Below are 25,629 nucleotides of genomic sequence, written 5' to 3' on the forward strand. Positions count from 1 at the left end.
CATAATTTTACTTTTTTCTTATTAGACCAATAAAGTCATGCTTTCACACACAGTAAAATATACAAAAATCAGGATTTCAAACTGGGCCAAATGTCTTAAGCTCTAATTTAAACCTAAAATAAATAAAATCAGCAAGAGAATGTGGTGGTAAAAAATGTTAACCAAAGCCCACTGGTAGAACTGACTGCTGGCTTTGTCAAACGGTGATGGACCTCTAAGGTCATCAGACCTAAACCCGCCAAGTGCTCAGTCTGGCCACCTTGTGTGAATTGTTCTAAACAGGCCTGAGTTATAAAGGTTTCTGGGAGAGTCCTGCTAAATAAAATGGTTTTCCAAATGGAATAAAGGACAGTGCCACACCACCGACATCAGCCCGTATTCCTGGAGAGGGCGATTTGTTTTCCAGACTCATTTCCTTTGCTTCTGCAGGAGATTTATTATTGAGTTTTTTGAAATTACAATGCTGGGTCCTTAGAATGTAAAGGCACACTCATATTTAGCATTGCTCCTGAAATTGCTTTTTTCTTCTGTCTGGTAATGAGCTCATGACACCTGTGCAACACGGGGATCAATACAACACAGTTTAAATCTATTAACTTGTCTGCTTATCTCCTGATGTAGACATTTCCTACACCCAGACTGACTGAAGAAATGTCCACATTTTTTTTTTTTCTTTGGTTTCATTCTTTATAAATGACTAGATTAATATAGGCCTATTTTATTACATGCTCTCTATATATGCGAGTGTGTATATTTATGTCTATAACTTTGAATATTTATTTTCTCTACAAACTAATGAGTATTAAAAAAAATAATACACAAATTCAAAATTCAATTTTAGGGTTTGTTTAATTTTGAATGTATAAACCTGGCTTACTTACTCGAGCACGATTAGTGCTGAATGGTTTCGAACCTCTGTGGTTTTAACAAAACAAAAAAATACAAATTGATTATACAGTACTCTAACTGCTACAGAACGTGTTTAAGTATTTTTTACGTTCTATCTAATACACATTCTAAGTTAGATCATTACAATTGAATTTCAGTAAACAAAACCAGTGTTTTTCCCATTTCAAATGGCACTGTCAATTCCCACCCCATATCAGATTCTGCCATGCCTTTCTCTTTTCTTAATAGTAGACTTAACAGGCAAAGATGAAAAATTCTATTGCAGATGGAAGTGCAGGGTGAAATTATATTTTATGAAGATACTGGGGAAGTTTGTCCTTGAAAATTAGGCAAGGTGATGATTCTCCTGCGATGGAGCACTTCCAGAGGGCTGGGAGTAAAAAGCGAGATGTGTTCAATGTGCTCTGTTTCTGTTGCAGCCAAAACAGATGAAGTATTAAAAGCCAAGGAGAAGAAAGAGGAAGAGGCCAAGAGGAAGAAAGAAGAAGGTAATGTATCAATTATGGTATTAAGAGTGAGGTGGGAGTTTGGCTTGCTTTAGCGTTTGGCACCTAGTTAAGCTTCATATTTGAATCGGTGTTAATGAGGGAGATTGAAATAGATAACCCATGTATTACCAACACTGCACATTTTATTAACACGTTATTAATGATCTTTCTTGAAAAGCATTAAAATAAATAAAATCAAGTTAAAACCACACAACTAGATTATTCAGCCAGTTGTGTTAATATCGTTGTACGTTTTCCCATTACTCTCCTCCGTGGCTGCTATTCCTAGTGGCACCTTGGACTTTCACAGTTTCACACCACATTATTTGTGTAGTTAGAAACACAGCGTTTCATTGGAATCATTATTTGTCTTTATGGACTTTATTTAATACTGTGTGTTTTTGAAATTGTGTTATGTAGCAGTTCAAATCCTTCTTAATGTGTCTTTGAGTGCTTCTGTGGAGAGTCTGTGTCTTATTTTCATCAGCGATTTCCTTGGGGGAAAGGTGTTCAATCCCTATGACTACCTTTCAAAACCGAATATCTTTTGGTCACATCACATAAGAATGCATTGGATGTAGTGTCAAATTATTCCAATCCTAATTACCAATGTGTGGCATGTGTATGTGTGTATGCCTTTGTGAGGTCAGTATTGCTCATCCGAGTGACCCTCATTCGCCTTAGATTTAATGGCCTCCTTTGTGGGGATCGGTCAGTGGTCTTGTACACGGTGGCCATTGGGTTCCTGTCTCGTGCCTTGATTGAAGTGTAAACTCCAGATGTATGGTAGTTGTCAAGCGCCGCCAGGGCTCTGATGATCTTCATCATTGTTGGCTTCCTCTGGGGAGTGTGACCTTTTTCCGGCTGGCAGCATTGATGATAAAGGTGGTAACCAATCCACTTTCTGTCACACTCATCGCTCTGACTCTTTCTCTCTGTGCCTTGAAAAGATCAGCCTACCTGTCTGGACAGAGCAGCCAGTGGCTGTGAGATCCCAGCAACCTGATTGATATAACGTGGCAACAGAGCGATAGATTTGGCCATGCACTTCCAACATGGCACTGCAATATGATGCTTGTGGCATCCTCACAGCTTCCAGTAGAGCACAAAGAGACGTTTTATTGCCATGTCCTGAATGGCCCACACCTTGAATTCATATACCTGGGTTCTGAACCGGAGACCTCGAAACAGGACATGAAATGTTATGACCTAAGTAGGATGTTTTACACCCTTTGCAGAGCATCTTGCTTTGATAAATTACAATGTGTTCTTGCAATTATGACTAGACTGAAAATACACTAAAAAAAAACAACTTACTTTGTACCTACTGCTCATTATGGTATAGAAAATGTCTTAGACACTTAACATTATTTTAATTCAATACTTGTATAGTAGCCTACATGAAGAATGTGACAATTGTGTTAAGTAAATTAAAACAGACGCATACAATTCAAATGTAAACTTCATAAAGCATTTAATTGAGCCTTTACATAGATGATTTTCAAGTAAAACATTTTTCTCAGTGGCTTTACACTGTTTCATGTCAAAAAGTATGCACACAGAAATAATTTGTAAATTCGGGATTGGGATAACAGTGGGTGAACATTTGCTAATGCCTGTTGTTTGCTTTGCAATATACTCCATTTCTTCTTACAAGAGAGATTAACTTTCAGTCTTCTATTATTATTTTTCTCCTTTTCTGATATCTGATTTTCTTTTGGTCCGAATCTCTGTGCATTTTACTGGATAACTCAACCAGATTAAAACCAAGCTGCCATAAATTAATTAGTCCAGTGTACCACTCTGTTCTAGCAGTCAAGGGAGGAAATTATTTAAACTTATTTTCTGAGGATCAGAAACACTGCCAACGTGTTGAGTAACTGTGTTCCTCCAGGCAACAACTTTCAGTTCCCAATCAAGTAGGTTTCTGAAGCAAAGTTCATTCTATCATCTCTCTGTTTGGAATCAATTGACTTTGTTTTCTGTTTAATATGATTTTCTCTCTTGCTAAAATTGGTGTGGTTTTATGAAGTAAAAGATATTTCAGTGCAGCGCTGGAGGGTTTCAGTAGACAAAAATAGTTTCCTTCTTTTCAAAGTACTATCACTAATATTGTGGTTAAATAACCTGGAAGCCAGAGAGCATGAATGTTACACACTTACATGAAGAACAGATGCACAACATGAGGGGTGAAAGGAGTGTTAGGCAATTGAATTGATAAAGTTGGCAAATATTAACCCATGGGAGTTTGAGTGGTGTAATAAATCAGTAAAGCATATTCTGATGCTTTTTGACACAAATTAGGCCACATTTCTGTTGCAATACTACTGTTAGAGATTCCAGGTTTTCACTGCTGCTGTGCAAAATGTATTAGGGTAGCTTTGAAGAGACTTTCACACACTGATGTGAACAGGAGATGCTGTCCATTTATGAAATACAGTCAGAGGCAATGTATCTTAAAAGTATTTGGAAATTGAAAAAACACACTTAAAACACAAATAACTCCTACTTAGATCAACAGCTTTGCTAAATCATAGTTATATGTCTATAGAATGACTGTATGAGTTTATTCTTCATTTGACTTGTTCTGGGCCGAGCTGTAAATGTAAACCTGGGCAGATGAGGCTCGGGCCTTTATATTAGGAGAGTTGTGTGTGTGAGCTTGAGACCTCAGAACTCGTTTCACTAGTGCCATTAACAACCATTAGAGGGAAATGAAAGGGATGTATTGTGTTTGGCTTGTAACACACTGCAGCACTTTATACCCTATAAAGCAGCTGTAAATTTTAAATCTGAAGGAAATTTGTGTGTCTTTTATCTGATACTTTTATGACTGGTGAATTTAAAAGCCTTCAGACTAATAAAAAAAAGAAATCTCAAAACAGATTAGTTGACTTCTTTTATATACTACTTGCACTCATGGGTAATTCTTTCAAAAAAAGTGCAAATTCAGATATTCTTTTGTATGCAAAGATCAAAACCCTGCTTCATTAAGACTTTTAATATGCCTTCTTTGTATTTACGCTTTTTGGCTTTACAGAAGAGATTACCATAGGGCATTCAATATTGAGACTGGTGTCAAATCATTAATAAACCTGTATCTACATAAATTATATTCTAAAATCTAGAAAGAGATATTTTCAAAGACGTGTTTGTCAGTGTATGTATGAATGTTATGTACCATATGTGTGTAGAAATATGGACACAGAGAGGGAAAATTTAGATAGTAAATATGGGATTTTTTGTTTTTTTTAACAGTTAAATTCTTGATTTGATATTTTGGTATAATTATTTACATTTATAAATAAATAAATACATGGATATATAGATAGTCTAATAGCCTAGATAAGTAAATAGCCTTCTTTAAAACTTCTGGTCTAAACCCACACTGGTGACTGGCTTTTTAGACCTCATATGTCCCTCAAAATGTGCTCTCAGTGTTACATTGCAATTGCTACAATTTATTTTAATGAGAGAAATAATTATTTTTTTTGAACCCATAGTCTGAGGGAAAATCAAGACCATAAATCTGAGGAAGCCATCTCTGGGCATTTTTTTTTTTTTTTTAAGTTTTTTTTTTAATTACAGTGTTTGTACAAGAGGTCATAGGTTCAATTTGTACATATTTATGTTTCTGTTCAGGAATTATGTGACCATTAAATATGTGTTCGCATTCCCCCCTTCTCATCCTTGCATGCCATTTGCACCTAATCATTCCTTAACTAGCTGTGTTGTCAATCACAGAAGACGACACCTTCAAATACAGAGTAAATGGAATCTCCTGTATTTCTTTTTCATACTGAAAAAAGCATGGAAAATATATTTTATGAAAACCGATCTGATTCTAATTTTCTATAGAAAAAACAGTTAACAGCAGCATGCATTTAATTTCCAACTTCCCTAATTAGGGCTTTGGTTCGCTTGCCAGTATTTAGATTAATTTCACACCATTTACATTAACATTTTGTAATAATGGCATAAAGTATAATAATCTATGTTGATTAATGCACCATTCCTTGTTTTCCCTGCTGTGGAATTATGACCATTCTAGTTGAATAAAAAGTAGATCACGACACCGTAACATTTTTCTACAATTGCCTTAGGTTTGGATGTTAAATTAAAACTTAAGGTGACTTAAAAAAAAAAAAAAAAAAAAAAGACAACCCTTGCTATTACAGATATTAATTATTATTATTGATTTAATTATTTGAGTTAATCTTGTGTATGTTCAACATGTAGCTGGAGGAAACGGAATCAAGATGAAGCTGTGTTTAACACAATAACAGGAGTTATAAAATCAGTCCCCTTTTTGTGGAAAGGGGCAAGAACAGCAGTAACCTTCCACTAATAGTTTTCTTATTTTACTTTTATTGTATTTTCATTACTAAACAGGGTAGGATTGGACATTGATGCTAAATGTAATCTGCTCAGAAATCAAATTATTTGACCTCCAAGCCTAACAATACAAACTCCTGCTGGACTGCTGTTAAATATTTAGTACTTTCCTGTCATGAATACAAATGGAGGACAAATTAGAATCTACAGGCAGCTGACCTGTGTATCAGATTCAAGACCAGGGGCTCTTACTGCTTTAAATGTTTTAATTACCAGAGTCCCTACTGCCACTTGAAGGACATGCAAAGAAATTTAGAACCTGGTAAACATAATTTGTACTGTCTTTTAATCTTGCTTTATTAAGTCAGAATGCAAAATGTATTTATACCTTTTCATTTCCGCAGGTTCTCTGTAAATTACATCAGATTTCTGCAGCAGGTCCTGGGCTTGTTATATTAGCCATTTTAAGAAATCTGCTAGTTAGGGAGCAGGAAACAATCCGTAATAGTGACTAAAATAAATACATTAATAATTATTATTATATAGTAGTTATAAAAACATAACTTTGTACTTTCTCAGTACATACAAGAACTGCTGGAAGTTCCTTTATTCCTTATAAATATCTGGTTTAATAAAGAGAATCCTCTTCAAATGCCAATGTTACATTGCTTGTTACTTGCTTGTTCACGCTGTGCTAAAAAAAAAAATACAATTCAATATGATTTTATCTTAGGAAATCCAGTTTGTATCGATTTCAATGTTCAAAAAGTGGAGACACATATTCCTCATTTTATGTACTTTAAGAGTATGAGGATCTTTTTTATTGATTTGTTGTATTATTGAGTATGTTTATGGATACACATTTTATACCGTCTGCACAAACATAATTTGAACCACTGGTGACATTTTTATGTTTTGCTTTAAACTTCTGTATTAAGTGCCATACATAAAGCAAGCAACAGAAAACAGGGAGAAAACATTCACTCTGAAAATGAAATTACCCATGCAGCATTTTTCCCCTCCTCCACTTTGAACACTAGCTTCATTAACATGGATAAGTTACATTGGTTTTCTACAGAATTGATTTAAGCTGATAAATTTAGATTTTTCATCTTTACATATGTATTTTGATTTAATTGTGTTTTTTTTTTCCTCAAGTTGTGGTACCCCACATTGAAATGATTAGTTATGCCTGGCTTGTAAGCACTGAATCAGAGTTATATACCCCTGGGAAATAAATTTGGCAGAAAATCAGTATGAGAAGATTTAATTATCACTCAGAGACCTTTCCCTTTTCTAGCCCACTGATCCTGAAACTCCGTATGTTACAGCCAAATCTGTGTGGACGCCAAGCTTCGCCTCCCAATTTGTTTCGCAACACGATGATAAGCCAAGCAATTACTGGTTTATTGATTTTTCATCATGGCAAATTTAAAGTTGATTTTTTCTTGAAAAGGCAGGGGTGATTAAGTGTTTCCCCTCGGTTTAGTACAAGAGAGCTATGTGGCAGAATCTAATATCCCAGGGTCGACCTCTGCAAGGAGATAATGTGGTGTCTTTCCCACGTGTTAAACAGAGAAATGAGGGCTACAAATGTGATAGGATATCTGTGGAGACAGTTTAATTTGCTCCATTTATATGAACAAGTCATGTGGCACATGCTCGAGGAACATCAGTCCAGATGAGCCTGGAAATCCAGCCACATGCAGACAGGGAGGCAGAGAGAGTACAGGCTGAGACCATGTCAGACAGTCCGTAATAACCAGGACAGTGACTTTCCTTTCTGTCTCTCAAGTAACTAATTAATGGAGTAAAATAAATGAATTCATGAGAGAAACAAATACTTTCTGGTTTTATACATATATATTTTGTTTTCTTTTCTCTTGTTTTGATGAAAACTGAGTTCTTTAGTTCTTATTTTTTTCTGAGCAAATTTGTGTTTTAATTATAAGTTATTTAGAGATATAAGAACAGTGCATGTAGCATTCCCTGCTATTAGTATTTTTCCCTATATATCAAATCATGTTGCTGTTTAAGAATAAATACCAATTAGAAGGCAGACTTGCGTTGTAATTGATCATTTGTAGTAAAGGGACTTTTTTTCCATTAAATTAATGAGCTGTTTTCTGAAAAGTGTTATTTTCATAAACATCTTCTGCAAATTATGTTTCAATACAAATAGGACCTAGTAGTGTATGTGGCTCTGCTAATAAGTCAATGCTGCAATTGGCAGCCCCATTGTGTTAATTCTCCACACCGCTGACAATACAGCTAGCCGAGTCAAAGAACCAAAGGTCACATGGTGGGTAACAGTCTATATCCCTAGTGCTAATTATTTACATCAGCTCCCCGCTCTTTATTTCAGCACGACACTTAAGAAACCTGGTGCCCAAAAATTCCTAAAACAAGATTGTTGTTTATTTCATGTATTTTTCCTGAATTTTAGTTTTTGAAATTGAATTGAATTACCAAAAATAAATGCAATAAACTATATATATTTATCATGGTTGCTGAGTCCCCTTCATAGTACAGCATATTGTTTGCCTCTGCAACCATCCGTTTACCTCCGTAACATATCCTGAGTGTATCTGTCTCTCACGCAGTCCTGACTTGTTCAAAGAGAAACAGCTGCCCACTTTATCAGCACTGGTTAACAATCTGGAGAAGGAAAATCCTGGTAATCCCCAGATTACCAGCAAATTCATAAATTAATTAACACCTTTTAAAGAACTAATAAATATTTCGTAAAAATATTTCTAGTAAAAAAAACAATCAATTTCTCTGTCCCATTGTTTTTTGTCACCTCTCGTATGCCATTCCAGTGTTGTAAATGGGAATTTTGCTTGACATATGACAATGTTGTTGTTTTTGCCTTTGGAAAGCGGAACAAGCTGTGTGGCATTTCTGGGACTCCTGGCGCAAGGTTTATAGTTGGCGCAAAGTTCATAAACTGGTTCTGGTGCTGTCACTGTGCTTTTTAACTTTGAAGGTATCGTATTACACTGTGGGAAAGGTTCAAGCTTAGATATTGCACCAAGGCCTGTACATATTAACACATCATCAGCAATCCCCATTGTTCTACAAAACAGAGCCCAGGCAGTGTGATTGGTAACAGGTGTTAGGACCACTAGTAGAAAGCATTCAATAAATGCCAAATATAAAGTCGGCCATACATCTAAATCTGAGAGAGAGAGAGAGAGGTTTGCTATTGATGTAAAACCAAACAAGGCAATAGAGCTGCCGTCATTCATTGTCTTGGCATTGCATGCTTGCATGTTGTAAAGTAAAGTAACACGCAACATTTTGCCAGTGCTCTGTGCTAGCACAATCATGATTTTTTAAAATAAAAAAAAAAATAAAAAAAACATGATAGATCTCTTGCACCCCTTTTTGGATAATCTAGGCCCCGTGCTTTGGTAATGGAAACTCACAGCGGCACTGAACGCTCACAAGTTGAAAACAAAACACACTCACTCGAGCCCATTGACTTCACAAATGGCGTGACTGCTTCTTCAAATCTGCGTAGCACCGTTTCATATCTGCAGTGAAGGGAGGCATCTCCTGTATTACTGTACTGTTTTGTTGCTCTAACAGAAGTGAATGGTACCCAGACCTGAGCCCCTGAGACCATCTCATTTAAGCCTTGATTTCACTTACAGGGCTTTCGTCCAGGGGTAGGCCAGGACTAAACCTGTTTACTGGCTATGATCTGACAATAGCAAGCACATGGTGTTGTTATCCATAGGAGACGATACATAATCTTGTGTTGTCTGCATATGGGAACACCGGAGAGAGATTTCCATGTATCTCTGTGTGTTCTGACCCTGCTTGGGGAACAATCACCCAATTGAAGGTATTAGACTTCAGGTCATCCAGAGCTTCTTCTCCCCATTCCCAGCCTGTGATTTATTGTTCTTTGGAAGAATGTCATGTGAACTGCTTGGCCAAATCTGATGAAACTGGAAGCAACCATTTGTTATGAGTCTTCATTCCTACCGAGATTGTTGTCAACTGCCACCGCCTGTTAAACTGCTCATCTCTGTCGTCTATTGCTTTGTAGTTTTCTTTGGCATCGCAGCAAATGAGCCGCCGGATTCCTGGGAGTCTCGGACATCATTTTAGTTTCATTATCTTTTTGGGGTGTTTTATTTTTTGTGTTGTTGTGTAGGTTCTCCACCACCAACCCCTCTCTCCAAAAAAATAAATAAAAAGACCCAGATGCCAGTTGGATTTAAAATAGACTGAATCCAAAGGGTTAATAAGAGCTCTTTTTTTTTTTTTGGATAGTAAGAGGGCTTTTTGCTCAATGATGTCATTAGAATAACTCGTCTGGAAGGACCTCTTTAATTAATATTAGGGCAGTGGTCAAATTTGCCTGAGCTTGGTTCGATTTCAATGAGGTCACACTTTTCTAACTGCAATAAGTTAAAGTGCTATGCTAGGTGGTAAGATAATGTATTAAAATGCTTTAAGTTTATTAGGTATTGCCAGAGGTCAGGAGATTCCGGTTGAGTGTCTTGGCCTATTTAATTTGCGCTTGGACAATGGCAGTGACCTCTGAGCCTTGGTCATCAAAAACGAGCCACTAATAAGTCACCCGCCGTTCACCCCTGAGAGAAAATCAGTGAGCGTCTGGGGAAAAGGGTTTTGGGAAACTCTGATGGGTTATTTTAAACAGAAAAAAGATGCCTGCTGTCAGGGAGGCTGTTTGTCAAAGCAAGCATAGTATGCATTGGTAAATCTATTAACATACCTTGATTTTGATTACAGCTTTTTTTTTTTTTTTTTTTTATAAAGCACGCTGTCAATTAACTGATTAGTAACCTTGGTAATTTCACTCATTATTGAGTTATTTTTATTGGTAAGCCCATTTATATTGACAAGAGCATTTCAGAGTTGAAATCATTGCAGTCTGTTGATAAATACATACGTTTTATTTGTTTGTTTGTTTATTTAGACATTTATTTATTTTAAATGTGTAATGTCCTTGAAACGTTTCAGATATAATTAGGATGCTATGTTTAGGTCATCGTTGTTTAATTAAAAGGATGACTAATTCTTCAATGCATGCCAATCATATAAAATTAAATCAGAAACATATATATATATATATATATATATATATATATATATATATATATATATATATATATATATATAGTGTTGTTTACATTTCAAAATTGTATCTGGAACTGTTTAAACTCTGTCTGCAATATAATTTTTGAATTTCTTATTTCCTAAACTGAACATGTGCAGCATATTTAGGTTCCAGAAAATAGTTTTGTTAAAGGACTGACATTAAATTTGCAGTACATGATAAATACACTATAATCACCTTAAACTAAACATACTGCTCCAGCTGTAACAGACTTTTATCTACCAGCATTGTGTTGTCAATCTTGAGTCTAATACAATTTCCTATGTTCTGGAGCTGTCTGCAACTAATGAATACACTTAAGTCCATTGTGGTTTATTCAAATGTTAGTCACCCTTATTCTTCTCACTGTATATCAAAATTTAAGGCAATGACAAACAGTAACATATGGATATTATCCCTGCATTTATAAACAGTGTTGCCCTTAGACAACATTTACTGTATTTCGGCAGACCAGTTTTTAATTTTAATGTTTTTATTTTGATTTATTTTAATAAGTATTGAGTTTAATAAGTGCTGTTTTAAGAGAAAACTGCAATACAGTAACAGGTAAAATCTGTTTATCTTCACATTTCAACATTTACAAGTAAATAATTAAATTACATTCCAGATATGTTTCTTATATGTATTCTTCCATTTTGGGCCAAATTCATCAGGTCACCTCCAGAGTTTCTCCGGCATCCGTGAGCACAACAGTGATAGCAAAGGAAGCAAATGATTTACAGTCCAGGAGCATTACTCTCCCATTTCAGTCTTTGGTAATTCATTGAAAAAGCTCCTCAAGAGCTCCCTGGATATTTTATTTATTGCTGTTTTTGCCAATAGGAGGTTCTTGTGTACTGTTTCCTGTTAGTTGCCTAGCATGTCAACAGTGTTGTGAAAGGTGTGGAGGCTATCTGCAAGCAGAAGACCTCATCTTGAAGACATGTCTTTCAGGCAGTGAAAACTTCAAACTTTACAGTGAACCAGTGATGTAATGCAGACAGAAAACCATCTGTGGACCTTTTCATATTGTAACAGCTGGGAGTAATCACCCACACTGCTATGCACAGTATCAATATCTATCCCCAAAGCAGGTTACATCTCACTTTTCTGGTAGGCTCCATGAAGATCTGTTTTTCAAATCTGTGGCCACTGTAGCCTCAACAGATTTCATCTGTTTCCTTGTAAGCATTCCATACAGGCTGTTAACTTTACTAATTATGGTGTATTTGTGATCTTAGTTCACAGTTAGTTGTTTTTTCCTTGTTATTGATAATTCAGCAAATTGAGAAGGAACAAAGAAATGTTCATTTTACATATTATTTTTTGTATGTATATAAGCTGAAGATAAACAATTCTGGTACATATCTATGGTATAGGCAGTGTATGTTTCGCATTTTTGCAAGATTTCAACAAATGATTTTGCAAGTCAGACAGATGAATGTTTTATTTAAAGGGATCTCTTGCTCTCTTAATACGTTTTATTTATCACGAATTGAAGTGTTGGAGAAACATACCACAGTTGCCTAGAATGACTGACAATAAAATCGTAAAAATATATATATAATACTAAATCTGTTTGGTATTTACCGTACCATTGTGATTACTATTAAGATCGCTCAGATATCTGAAAACTACCAAGATATCTGAAAGCTGCCAAACAGCTGTTTTGAAATGCATGGTACAAATACCTTCAAGAGAATAACATTGCTCATTGTAACAAACTGTGTATTAAAAAATACAGAAATTGGGCACTTCTCTGTTCAGTATGCTGTCTTTTACTGAAAATGCCAGAGGAAATTTGGTAATTTGGGGGAAAAATGCAGCCTAGCTCAACCTTCTGGAAGTCAAACTGATGTGCTGTATGATGGGAGAGGAAGGCTTTTAACTGTCTGCTACCTTGCAGGAGTTAGATGATGTGGGATTTGGACAGTGTGAAAAAGTCAATATCTTTTGTTCTTCCGAGTAGAAGTGCCCCTCTAGAGCAGAGCGCTTTCGGTGTGTTTGTTTGCATATATGTGAGGTTTGGGGGGGTTACCAATAGACGGCTCTCAGTGTGTCTTTATGCAAGTATGTATGTCATTTGGAATATGTTTTGCATCTTAAGAATAAAGTATCTCTATCGTCTTTCACCATGTTTATATCTATCTTTCTATCTATCTAGATAGATGGATATATATATATATATATAGGTATAATATGCACTTCATGCATATGTAAGTCTGTGTGCAGTTTCAGTAATAGAAGTTAAATTATTTTTTAAAACACCCTAAAGTAACACATCCTGTTATATTCACCTAACTGTTGTGTGGTGCATTTACCAGGAAAGATCACAATTAATGCCTCTCTGTGCTGAGCCCGCACAGGAACGGCAACATAACCACAGAAGAGAGGCAGGGGGGAGGGGGAAAAACTAATTTAGATTGCATTGAAGATTCAAGTGTGCTTCTCTAGTATGGCGCGTGCCATTTGTCATGCCTATTGTTTGGCCTTGTGTTTGGATAATTAATTTATAATTTGACTCTCATTGAATGAAGCGTGTAGATCACTATCTGGAAGATATCAGCACCCAGGCATTTCTGCCGGGGACTGGTGGGTGTGCGGCTGTGCGGGTTGCTAAGTGAGGAGCGGCGGGGGCCTGTGGGGCTGAGCTGAGCACCTCGGTCAGCACAGAGGAGTCCGCGGGGAGCAGGGGACCTCCCTCATGTCTGTGCTTCGGCTTCATTAGGCTGACACAACCACCTGGCGTGGATGTTTCCAATCTCCAGGGGTTACCTCAGCATCTGGCACGAGCTGTGATCTTAATCTGCTGACCCATTGACTGCTCCTCATTAGTATTCATATTATCCACATGCAGACGAGGTTGCGCAGCCGTTTAGGAGCATAGTTATCATAACTCGGGACGACAAAGATTAACAGCAGCGTTTTATTCTAATCCTGGCGCGGCCAATTCGAGGGAGTGCAATTTCAGTCATTTGCGGCAAACTGCTCTAATAACGCACTAAGGTTTGCTCATTTTTCAACGCTGGGGCGTTTAGCTGGAGCATTGTTAACTGCAAACCAGGAATTTATGGGTCTGTCGTCAAATTAATTACTCCTCTTAGAAAGAAGCCACAGGAAGAGATGCCGGTTGGCTGTGGCTTTGCAAATGCAGGGAGCAAGCTGCTGGATGAGCAGGGCTTCCTCTGTGCACGTTCCTGTAAGACAGGGACACTATACCAAATGTTCATGAAATGATTCAGGCACATTAAGCTGCACACTCAGGAAACACAGATTTGCTTATTTTTCAGCTTTAAAAATTGTTGATTTGATAGCCAAAAAAAGTAGCAATTACATATTTAATGTAGGATATATTGAATGTCAAATATAGAATTTATCTGTCTGTTAATGTCACTCTTCTTCAGGCCGAAAAGCCTCAACTAACTTTGTGAGCTTTTAATTACTCTCCAAATCCTATATGATGTTTATTTTTTATTTTTTATGTGAAATATACAGAACATCTCGCCGATGGTGGGCTGAGAGACATACTTCCACACTCAAATTCTGATTAAGCACCATCGATAGATGGTTATACATCTTTCTTCTTTTTATATATAATATATATATATATATATATATATATATATATATATATATATATATATATATTATACATACATACATCTGTCTACCCAGACAGCATATGGTTAATTGCAACATCTCAAACAATTTGCAGCAATGCTTGTCTTCAAAGAAGTAAGCCACATTACTGTCTTTCAGGCGAGAGACACAGATGCCTGCCTTTGTAGTGCTTACGTGTGTAAATAAATTTTAATTATACCTCTTCTGTGAGTTGAGAAGTTTTAAAGAGCACACGTACCAGCATTACAACTGTTTGCTAAAATTGTCAGAAATGTATGCAGTAATAGGAGACTTGAAATTAATTATAACTGCTAAACTAAATGTATAGCTACAATATTTTCTTAGTGCTGTTATCAGAATCTTTGTGCAGCTATTTTAAGAAGCATATTCATGTTCTTAATTATTATGATGATTATTCATTATTATTGTTATTGCAATCAAATGTGAATTTTTTTAAAGTGTAATGTGTATATTTATATAAATAAAAAAGAATGAAAATAAATTAAATCCAAACCATATTGTAATTCCTTAAACATGTTTAATTCTTAGTCCTCTTCTGCATCTGTCCAGGGCTAAACAAACCATTTTTTTCTGCATTAAGTGTGTTTTTTGTAAGTTCCTTTGTATTAGTATGGTTCTTTAAGTTGCTATTAATTTTCTGTGTTTGCTCTGTCAGGATTTCGTTTGTCAGAAAAGATAGTGTGGCTCCTGGATATTAGTTATGCAAATATTGATGTGTATCTTTGGCCTGTTGGCTATCAATTGAAATCAGCAAATCAATAACCTTAATAGCTCCTCATTACACAGTTGATGCATTTTCAGGGCTACATGGAAAACTGTCAGCGCATAATCAATTCAGTCAAAAACTATTACCTGATTACTGCCAGACACTTTTTCATAACAACAGGTTTATTTAAGGTTTATGGCAAAACAATCCTGAGTGGTTGTGGTGGATTTACATGTATTTTGGAGCTGCTCTCTTTGATCTAGCACACGTGTGCTAATTGGCTGACGTAGTTTGTAGATTAATGCTAACAAAATTAAACGACTTTAGACGAGACTCTTCAAATAATATTTTCCCGCTTTAGTCTGTCAGATTAATTAACATTTTAATCAACGCTTATGTATAAGTAAATGTTCTGACCCAGAAAAACAGTTTAGTTTTATTTATATGTTCATGACAAAATGGGCTATCATTACATGAAGCAAAACAAATATAAAAATGAACATCACTAACTCAAACTCGGGACTCTGACAGAAAAAATAATAAGTACCAGTACCTGCAGTCTCTTTTTCAGGCAAAATATTGAATCAAGAATAACACAGACCTGAAGCAGGTCTATTTGGCAAGAGTCTATTACTTGTGGTATTCAGTTGTATCATTCATACTAACACAAAAAAGATATTCAGCCAGCTCTGTCTAGGAACCAAATATTATACCCTATACCAGGCCCATTTGCAGTGGTAAGGGGCCAATAAACAGCTCTTTTGGCACATAAAAGAAAGTTGTATGGATTTAGAACTCCTCCTAATCCCAGACATTTCCTCGCTGAGGTTTTCCCATAGAAACCAGCTGAGGAATGCTGCAGAACAGAATTAAGAAACTGTTGACATGTATTTATTGTATTTTTTGTACAGTATATACAAACACTATGTGTTCTGCCCTTCAGCTACAGATAAAAGCTCTATGCATACAGGACTGTACATTTTACTGTACTAGCGTGTGCATTTCAGTTTGGGTTCCTTCAAGAAAATGGAGATATACAAATTGTGTTGGTACTACCCAATTGAGGAGACAATTGCATATGTGAAAATAGAGACAGAAATATATCTGCATTAAAGATTCAGTCTTTCTCCAACTCATGGGGCATAATACATAATTAAGAATCCCTGAGAAGGAAAGAGGGCTGTTTTAGTAAATTGATAAACACTTGATGAGATTTTTTTTTTTTTAAATACCTTGTGTTGAATAAAATGTTGCTTTGATGCCCAAACAGTTTATTCTGTTGGAGTTTTATATTTAGGGGGTGAAAAAAAAAAATCTATCCGAAGATAAAGGATCTTTATTTAGAACTGAAATGCAATAAAGGGGTAAAAACATAACACTGGGATGAAGGAATAAATCATTAGAAGAAAAGGTTATTGGAAATGCTGAGAGATAAAAGACTGAAGAAGCCAGTAATTGCCTTAAAGATCAGACTACAAAGCATTACTTTGGATTTTACAAGGCCAGCCAGCAACAAAAGAGCGGTAATTTATGAGCTCAGCGTAAAAGAATAGCATAATTGCATTAAAAATTAATGCTAATGAGCACTAAAATGGGGAAGGTGGTTATTATGAAAGTTTGTATTCATCTTCTCTGGCTTGAATGATGGCTAGTGGCTTGATTAATGGCTTAATTTCTATCAATTAGCAGGCAAAAATCTCCTGTGAGACAAGGGTAAATTGAGCATTGAATTACATATCTTGCTGCTGCGTGTTGGGGAAGAGGGAGCAGTGAATCTCTGACATCAGCCACAGTGACAAATGTGGTGTGCCCTGTGATGTCTGCATTAGCTCTCCTGACAGCCCGCTTGTGAGTGGTTATGGGGTGTTCGGAGATGCCTGGCAGACGACTTCTAATAGCCCGGGCCTCGGCAAACAGGCCGCACTTCAATCTAGACCTTATTAATTAAAGCTCGAAAAGGTCTCCCGAATTAAAACGGACAGTTAACAGGAATATTGGAGTCTGGCTTTTGGGCTTTCATTACTGAAACAGCGTTTCTTTCAGTAACCCTTCTTCTCCTCCAAATGAAGAATTCCCATGCAGTCACAGCTTATTAATTGAGTTTTAATTAAACCAGATCCACTAACCCCCACCACACCTGATTGGATTGTAAAGCACAAATATTTAAACTTAAAACAAAACATAACTTTAAGATGGGCATCTGGTTAGAGTCCAGTAGGTCACAAACTGTTGTTGTTGTGTTTTTCTTCGTTGTTTCACCCCTCTTTCCTTTTTGGTTACATACACAGTGCAGCTGTGTGGGTGTGTTATACTCATTTTGTCAATATGTCTGTGTGCGTGTAGTTTGAGTGGTTGCAGTGTTGTAGGATTGCTTAGATATAAATGTGTCTATGAATGACATTCTAAAATTTCCTAATTATCTGTATGGTTAAGAGACTTCATATTATCTCCTTTCACTTTGCATATTTTATAAAGAAGTGCTTATATTAACTGTGCTCTTAAACAAGGTTACAGGTTATTTTTAGTTGATATATGTAGCTTCTCTGTAATATTAAAATTCTCACTATGTTTAAGAAAAACTAACATTGCTTTTTCAAGGTGTGGTGTCAATTGGAAACAGAACATATTCAGTTTAGAGAGTTAGCAATTGACTAAACACAACATTGAACAATGTGTTTATTTATTTATTTTGATATTAAAAAACCAAAGGGTAAAGTCAAGTTGGGAATGGTAGTGTAGCAAAATATTATGAAATGATGCCCTCTGCTGTTAATCGGCTGACATTTCAACTGTGAAGCTCGATGTGAATCTGTTTACTAAGGATGTTTCAGGAAATGCCCGTTTCCTGATCAATACAGAGGAAAAACAGCTATTCAGAATGAGCAATAAATTATTGATTACAGGTTCACAAATTTAATTGCTCCCAGAGTCGTGTAGAGCTTCATGGAGTTCACTCCGAGGAAGCGCTTATCTGTTCATAGAGATCAGCGTATTTGATGAAAAAAGACTTTGCTGGTTATTTGTTTACTTTACCCTGATGCAAACACACCCTGTACATTGTACTAGATAAGTTTGGGAAGGGGGTGACTGTGAGCATTACCACTCTACATTCCTGGTGTGTAAAATGATGGGGTCACCTAGGTATGATATGGAAATCTTAGACAATTAGACAATAAACATTCATTATCCATTTCCAAAGAAAGCATTACAGTGGAAATGTCTCACTGGGATTAATTCTCAGTTGTTCGGATGAGAGTGTTATATAGGGTTGTATTGTAACTTAGCCTAGTTGCAAAGACATAGTTAAAGTATAATGATATCTATAGGTACTTTTCACAAGATAAGGGTGAGCACAATGCCAAGTCTAAAGAAAACACAACAATGAACACAAAGAAATAGTAGCTATTCAAACAAAAATGGCAGAATGAAATAGAGGACAGGCTGGACTAACCAGATAGATTGCTGCAGATTTCAATCTCACATGAAAATGAACCAGAAAAAAGAAGACAACTTTGAGAAAGTGATATTTGGGGGGGAACCTCTGCTGAGACCATGAAAATGCCAAAAGGAACTTAGGCCGCATACTAAAGCATGAAGAATGTGTAAAGCAATATCTGATTTGTTAATCTCGGAGAGAAAAGGCGATGTGAGAGGAACACCAGCAAGTGAGAAATTGTCATGATACTGTAATAAAGTAAACAGTTTGTAGTTACATTTTTAGCCTCAGTTGCATCAGCAAAAAAGTTTAAATCTTTTCATTCACATCAATAATCCATCCTTAGTTATTTGTGAGTGGTTGGTGACCCCCAGCTGTTGCTCACACCTACATGATTTCGTGCACCAGGTCCCACAGGGTACATAAGGCCAATGTGTTGGTGCCATCTCCATTTTGTGCTTGGTGTTTTGTTCAAGTTGTTTCTTAAATATGTCAGATCTGCTCATTTTAAGATACCACAGCTCTGGACAGATATACAAAGTTTATTTCCATTTATTTATTTATTGTTCTATTTGTTTATTTGTTTTCTTCATTTCTGTGTATTTTTATTTAGACCCCCAAAAAAACTGACACAGGCTCCCAACAACACTCCTTTTAAAGTGTATTTACTTGAACTTGAGCTAAAACATGAACACAAAAAAGCTGCACAGCCCTATATTAGAGGGCCTAGCTTCCATCACATACTCTTTTACTGCAGACAAGCAAGACTTAAATAATACAGGGACAATTTATTTGGCCGCTAAATTAATTTCCAAGATAATGTGTCAATATTAAATATCAACTTTGACCTCCTTACCTTAAAGCTTTGTGAGGAGCATTTGCTTTCCACAGAGTTAGTATTGATTTTCCTCCGTCTGTAGCTATCTGGGTCTCTCAAAGTCCATTATTTTTGATTTTCCTATGAAATACATATCCTTTCCACTGACATCTGACAAACAGCATATGGAAGTCATTTTATCTACCAATAATGTGTTTGTCAAAAAGTATGAGGCATTAATGGATTTTTCTTCCTAACCATCCACTTTTTGCTATGGAGTTGTCATTGATATATCTCAATAGATTTCTTCCGAGATGTTTTTTCCAGTAATTTTGTGTTTCTTGTCATTAAGGATCTCTTTATGGTGGTTTATGTGCAATATGAATAGATGTCTGATTGAAAGGTAACTCTGACCTTAGATGCATTACGTTCTAAACAATGAAGTGAACTGTGGCATATGAAGAACAAGCTTCACTTTCCTAAAGGATATTGTGTGAACATTTAACTCTGAAAACTATACGCATGTTTCAAGTGATATATATCTTGTGCATTAAATATTTTTTGGTAAGAAAAAAACAAAACGCATTATAGCTGTCAATCAATGGTAAATTCTAAAAAGTAAAAATAGCCCTCTCCTCCTTCCTCCATGACACAAAAAAAATATAGCAAATTTATATTCAGCTGTGGTACGAAGGAACAGTGAAATCAGTGTATGGGAAAAATGTGCTTCACTACTAACCAAATGAAACCGGAACAAATATTCATTTATTCATTAAACATACGCTGTATGAAAACCTGTTCCGACAGTTGCTTGCAGGCAGTTAATAGATCAAATTAATTCTACTCATTAGCAGCAAATTAAATATGTGGGGTCTCTCTATAGGACATTCAACAAGCTGTGTCTATGTATTTGTACAGTTGTTGAAGTTTTTTTTATTTTTATAATCAATAGCTTCAAACTTTGACCTAATATAACATTTCATTTGCCTTTTTCATAAGCAAATTCTCGTGTGTGTGTGAGAAAGAGAGAGAAAGTATGGTATTTTTATGTTCGCTAGATAGATTCATGTTTAAGGTATGATGATGTTAATCAGTTCAGCTGACAATAGTCTAAATAAATAATTGAAAATGGTGTATGTTAATTTGGTATTTATTGCGTGTCATTACCCTAGGCTCACTAGGGGAAATGAGGGTTGCAATACATACTTCTGAGCTCCACAATCCCCGTCTTTGCTGTATATATGTAGTGCAAGTGCTACCATGTATTTGTGCTACATTATTGCATTGTGTTGTGAAAAAGCAATAGAAAGACGCATTTGTTATGTTCCATGCTGCAGACTGTAGATTAACATTGTGGTTTCATGTGCTTAATCCCCTACATTGAGACTGACTGTTTCTATTAGACGGGTGTAATTAGTTTCCTTGTGGACCTCATAAAGGAAATGTGTCTGTTTAATAGTGCTGCATGACCAGTATTTATGCACAGTTTGTATGCACTGCCCTCTTACGGAGTCCAGTCAGTGTAGCATGTTCAACACAGTCACTTCTACTGTGATTACAGCACTGTTACTTTTATGAGTGCTATGTTATGCATGCACATCCGTTTGTCGCCTTTGGGTTGTTGCCTCTCTTTCTTTCCTTCTTTTTCTTCTATTCTTTAATATATTTAAAAATTGCCACTGATATAAACACAGCTTTGTCACATTCTTATTTGGGTCTTTAGAGAAATGTTTTAAAGGGTAGAAAGATACAGCCATCTCATGATCATGTAAAAAATCTGTGTACTTCACACACTTCAGTTTCCTCTACATTTTTCATCTGTCATAAAGCACAATTCCTGAGTAAGTAGGACTGGCGAAACATTAAGCATACCTGAAGTAAGCTACCTGGAACAATGAAATGCACAATGGCAAACTCTTTTGTTTCCTTTTTAGAAGAAACATCACTGGCTGACCAAGTGAAACGAATAAAAGACATTGAAGCCATTGAGAGCGACTCTTTTGTTGCACAGGCTTTCAAATCAAACCGAGAGAGTAAAAAGGTAGTGATTGTTTTTTTCCATTGCTACATCAAAAAAAATATTTTCAGTATGATTATTATTGTTTTATTTTTTGCAGTAGACAGAAGACTGAATTGACCATCATTTTCCATTCCAAAACATTTAAAGAAACTATAATTTTGCATATATATATATATATATATATCGGTAACTAATAAACATAAACATGTTCATAAATCTGCTCTGTTCAGTTTTTAATTCCTCCTTTTGGTTCAGATATATATGTATGTATATCACATTCAACAATACCAATTAACTTTTTGTTCTACTTTGTCTAAATAATAAATCGTATTTTGCATATTTGCTAAACATTTGAATTGCTGTAGAATTCATGACCTGTTGATATACTGCCACCTTCTGGACAGTAAACAAACAAATATGAAATATTTCTAGTTCAATTAGTAGATCAATCTTAAAATATGGAACATGGACTATTTTAAAATTGTAATTCATCTGATTTTAATACTCTAATTATAAGATAGAAGCTTGTTGCACAGTTCCCCCCTCCCCAACTCCCAGTGCTCATGTTTAAGAGAGAAGGGTCATAAATCCCTTTAATATTGTACTTTATTTCTGATATAGGTTGTTGAATCATTAGAAACAAGACAAGATCCTGACTCTGTGGACCTGCCCAGGCTGGAGTGTGATAAAGACGACATCGGCAATATCCCCACAATAATCCACTACCAGGAGAGTGACTCCCTGGCTCATCCCAGTGTGAGTACAACTGACACCTAAGCCTAGATCCTGTTTCTGTGCGTGCGAGTATATACAAGCCTGCTTTTTTACAATGCTTTGATCTATAGAAAATGTGTATGCAATTGAATACCTATAAAGTATAAAATGGACTCTGGCTCTGGACTCTTGAGTTGGAGGATTGTGGGTTCAATCCCAGGTGGGGCACACTGCTAAAAACACTGCTATACCCAGCTGTATAAATGGGTTAATTGTATATCTAAGGGACAACAGTTGTAAGTCACCCTGGATAAAGGTGTCTACTAAGAAATGTAATATTGTTTTGTTCACTTTTTTTAAGTGGGAACACCTAGCATTTTCTGCTGTTAAATATAATACCAGTCAATAAAATGTAATGGACTGTGAGAAAATCTGGCATTTTCAACAATCCCAGAGTAAACCAAAGAAGAGCACACGTTTGAATAATGTGACACAGCCGTGCCAAAGTGTGCGAAACAATTAATCTCACTTGCATTCAGAATTTAGTTACCTGTGACTATGTATATTAGACGGACAGTGCGATCTGTGTCAGCAATATGTTAAGGGAGGAGAAGAATCATGTATAATCATTGAATCAACATGTCTATTGTTCTGTTTTAACTTTTTAAATAGTTTGAGACATTAACTGATTGATTATCTCCTTTGTATTTGTATGCATAATGTATGCATATATATATATATATATATATATATATATATATATATGTGTGTGTGTGTGTGTGTGTAACATTTGGTGGTAACTACAATATTCTGTGTTATTCTTCTTGTTAATATATTCTCAAATAACAGCTTAACAAATGTATTCATAAAATTAGATTGTTTATTTATTTTCATGGTGTAAGATTTTACTGTAAATTGTAGTGTGCAGTTAATATCCCTGTTAATAACAAACAGTGTTAGAGCAGGCTCTAAACATGTAAACATGGTAGGTAGCCAGAGCTGGTTCCAGTAGCACCTAAGTGTTAGCTACATGATACGTTTGACAGTCACTTGTCTTATCTAGTGTGAGGTTTAGCATGTACAGTTAAAAACAATGGTAATAGGGTGCTATACAATTAATTGCTACATTTTCATATACCATGCATGGTTATTGATCTCCATACTTACAAAATATATACACATTAGAATTATGTAGGTTTTTCAAGATAAACAAATCTAAATACAGATGTATATTAACCTATACAAGTAACTTTCTGAATTTGAGCTGAAATGTACAGTTCAGACTCTACTTCTTAATAATTCAATTACCATCAGACCCCCAATGCTTCGTCCCTTGGGGTCTGTGTAAGCCTACACCTGACAGTTCTATCGAGTGCTGTGCATTGGTCTATTGCCTTCTGAAATATAATAATCACTCTCCTGCCCTTCTTGTAGTCCAGCATGCTGTACAAAGGCACTGTTGTGTGGTACTAAATGGACAGCTGTGTGCGATACAGTACAGGAGCCTTCTGTTATCCACTTAGTGTCCTTTTTTTACACCATGCTTTCACAATATCACTTTCCACAGCTGATGTCTTTCTTGGAAAAAGAATAAAGGTTTTTGTTAGTGTAACTTATTTGAGATAAAGGCAGCACATGGCCGCATAGGGGTTTGCTGGAACTAGCCTATTTAATGTCAATGTGCATTATTTACAGTGAACATGCAGCACTAATAGATGCTTGTGCATGTGACTGAAGGAGGAAAGAAAAATGATTATTCGGTTTAGAGCAAGAGCATTCAGTTGATAAAGGCCACATGGCTGGTAGTGTCAGTGTGCTGAGGCAGGTTTAATCAGGTCTCTAACTCTTCCTTTTCCTGCTCCAGTTATTAATTGACAAGACGGATGCAGAAGAGATGTGGCTCCACAGACTGATGACTCTTCGACAGGAGAGGCTCATGGGAAGTCCTGTTCCATGAACCTTTAAATTCGATTTTTTATTTTGTCACGTGTGATTTTTTTTTTTCTGATCTTGGTATTAAAAATAAAGACAGAAAAAGAAATCTGGAGGTCTGTTTTTATTTGTATTCTTACAGAATGTGTTATCCCTTGAAAAAAAAGAGATTTTAAGATTCAAAACCTGGTATGAATTTAAGTATGGCGTTCAGTTATTTTGTAGTAAAAATGCTGATGGGTATTTTCATTAAATGAATACTTGATTTACATTTGAGTTGAGGTTTCTGACTGACTATATTGGTTTGTTATATTTAAAATATTTACCTTCTTTAAATAAAATACCCAAAAAAGAAAACACTGCTTTCTCAGGGTAGATCTTTGTACAGAAATGTGTTATGGTTTTTGAACATCAACAATAGTTCAAGTGACAATTTTAATATACTGTTGAATACTGCTTTTTTGAAAATATTCCAGTTTGCACACATTGAAAAGTTGAAATGTTTCTTCATCAGCCATGTATGAATGATGGTAAGGGTGGTAATGAAGGCAGTGCAGTACAGAAAAAACAAAATGAGAGATGCATGCCGTGTATTACTTCTCAGCCTCTTGAGTGTTAAATGTACAGTTCTCTGTGAAGAAAACTAGTCTATTGCAGTCTATTTTTGCATTTAAAGCAGGTGGTTGGTTTATTATAGGAGTGGTTGCAATTTTGGAAGCCGCTCGTACATTTGTAATCACACACGGTAATTAAAATATCACCATCTCTTGAGTATTCTGGGGGGACACTTTGAAAAACATCTCAACTTTCCAAAAGTACCGAGCATCTGCATCTGTGTCTTTTACTCCACAAAGTCTGGCAAATATGGAAGAAACCCATTTATCCTGTCATTCCAAGACTTGATTCCTTGTGGTTGCCTCTGGTGTTAAGGGTCAGATTTCAGATCCAGTTGCAGGAAGGGGAGTTTCCACAAAACTGCTCCCACTATTTCAATTGAGATGGTGACGCATAAAAGCCCACTGAAACTGAGCCTGTCGAATCCAGTGGTAGGGACATATTATTAATGGACAGATTACCTTATATAAATTGTGGAAGAGCAGAGTGAAAGTGGAGTATGATAGAAATGTGTAAATGTTTGATCTTGGCACTTTGTTTTTAACACATACAGTTTGCACTCTCACCTTACCTCTAAAAAGAACAATATAATTATCCAACGTTTCTGCAAGGACCCTCAATCAATCAATTAAATATAATCTACATACACATATGCAACTAATAGCGCTCTTTTCCATCTGTCTATGTAAAAGATGTGTAAAAGAAACCTATCTGGATGTTTCGAGTACTTTCTCTCCATCTTTCGTTGCCATAGCACCAACCCACAACATGGCCTTTCTGCTGTAAAAGTGCAGCGCCGCTCTCTAGGCATGTCTCTCAGCAGTGGCCAATCAGAGAGCCGGATGGAGGTCACATGGGTGTGTCTGGCGGCCGGTGTG

General features: G+C 36.0%; 1 protein-coding gene across 3 annotated transcripts in view; it reads left to right on the forward strand.

Annotated features, from left to right (window-relative positions):
- The window catches only part of rsrc1 (arginine/serine-rich coiled-coil 1), a 111,199-nt gene extending 86,954 nt beyond the window's left edge, over positions 1 to 24,245 (forward strand). For 2 of the 3 annotated variants that reach the window (XM_066709339.1, XM_066709338.1), the window contains exons 7-10: positions 1,329 to 1,397; positions 21,405 to 21,511; positions 22,112 to 22,246; positions 24,069 to 24,245. In XM_066709339.1, coding sequence (XP_066565436.1) covers positions 1,329 to 1,397; positions 21,405 to 21,511; positions 22,112 to 22,246; positions 24,069 to 24,161 — 404 coding nt within the window. In that variant the 3' untranslated portion in view covers positions 24,162 to 24,245. The remainder of the gene's footprint in view (positions 1 to 1,328; positions 1,398 to 21,404; positions 21,512 to 22,111; positions 22,247 to 24,068) is intronic. The other variant, XM_066709341.1, reaches the window with a different exon arrangement.
- The last annotated feature ends 1,384 nt before the right edge of the window (positions 24,246 to 25,629 follow it).

This window comes from Amia ocellicauda, chromosome 7, assembly GCF_036373705.1.
Source record: "Amia ocellicauda isolate fAmiCal2 chromosome 7, fAmiCal2.hap1, whole genome shotgun sequence".
NCBI classification, from domain to species: Eukaryota; Metazoa; Chordata; class Actinopteri; order Amiiformes; family Amiidae; genus Amia; species Amia ocellicauda.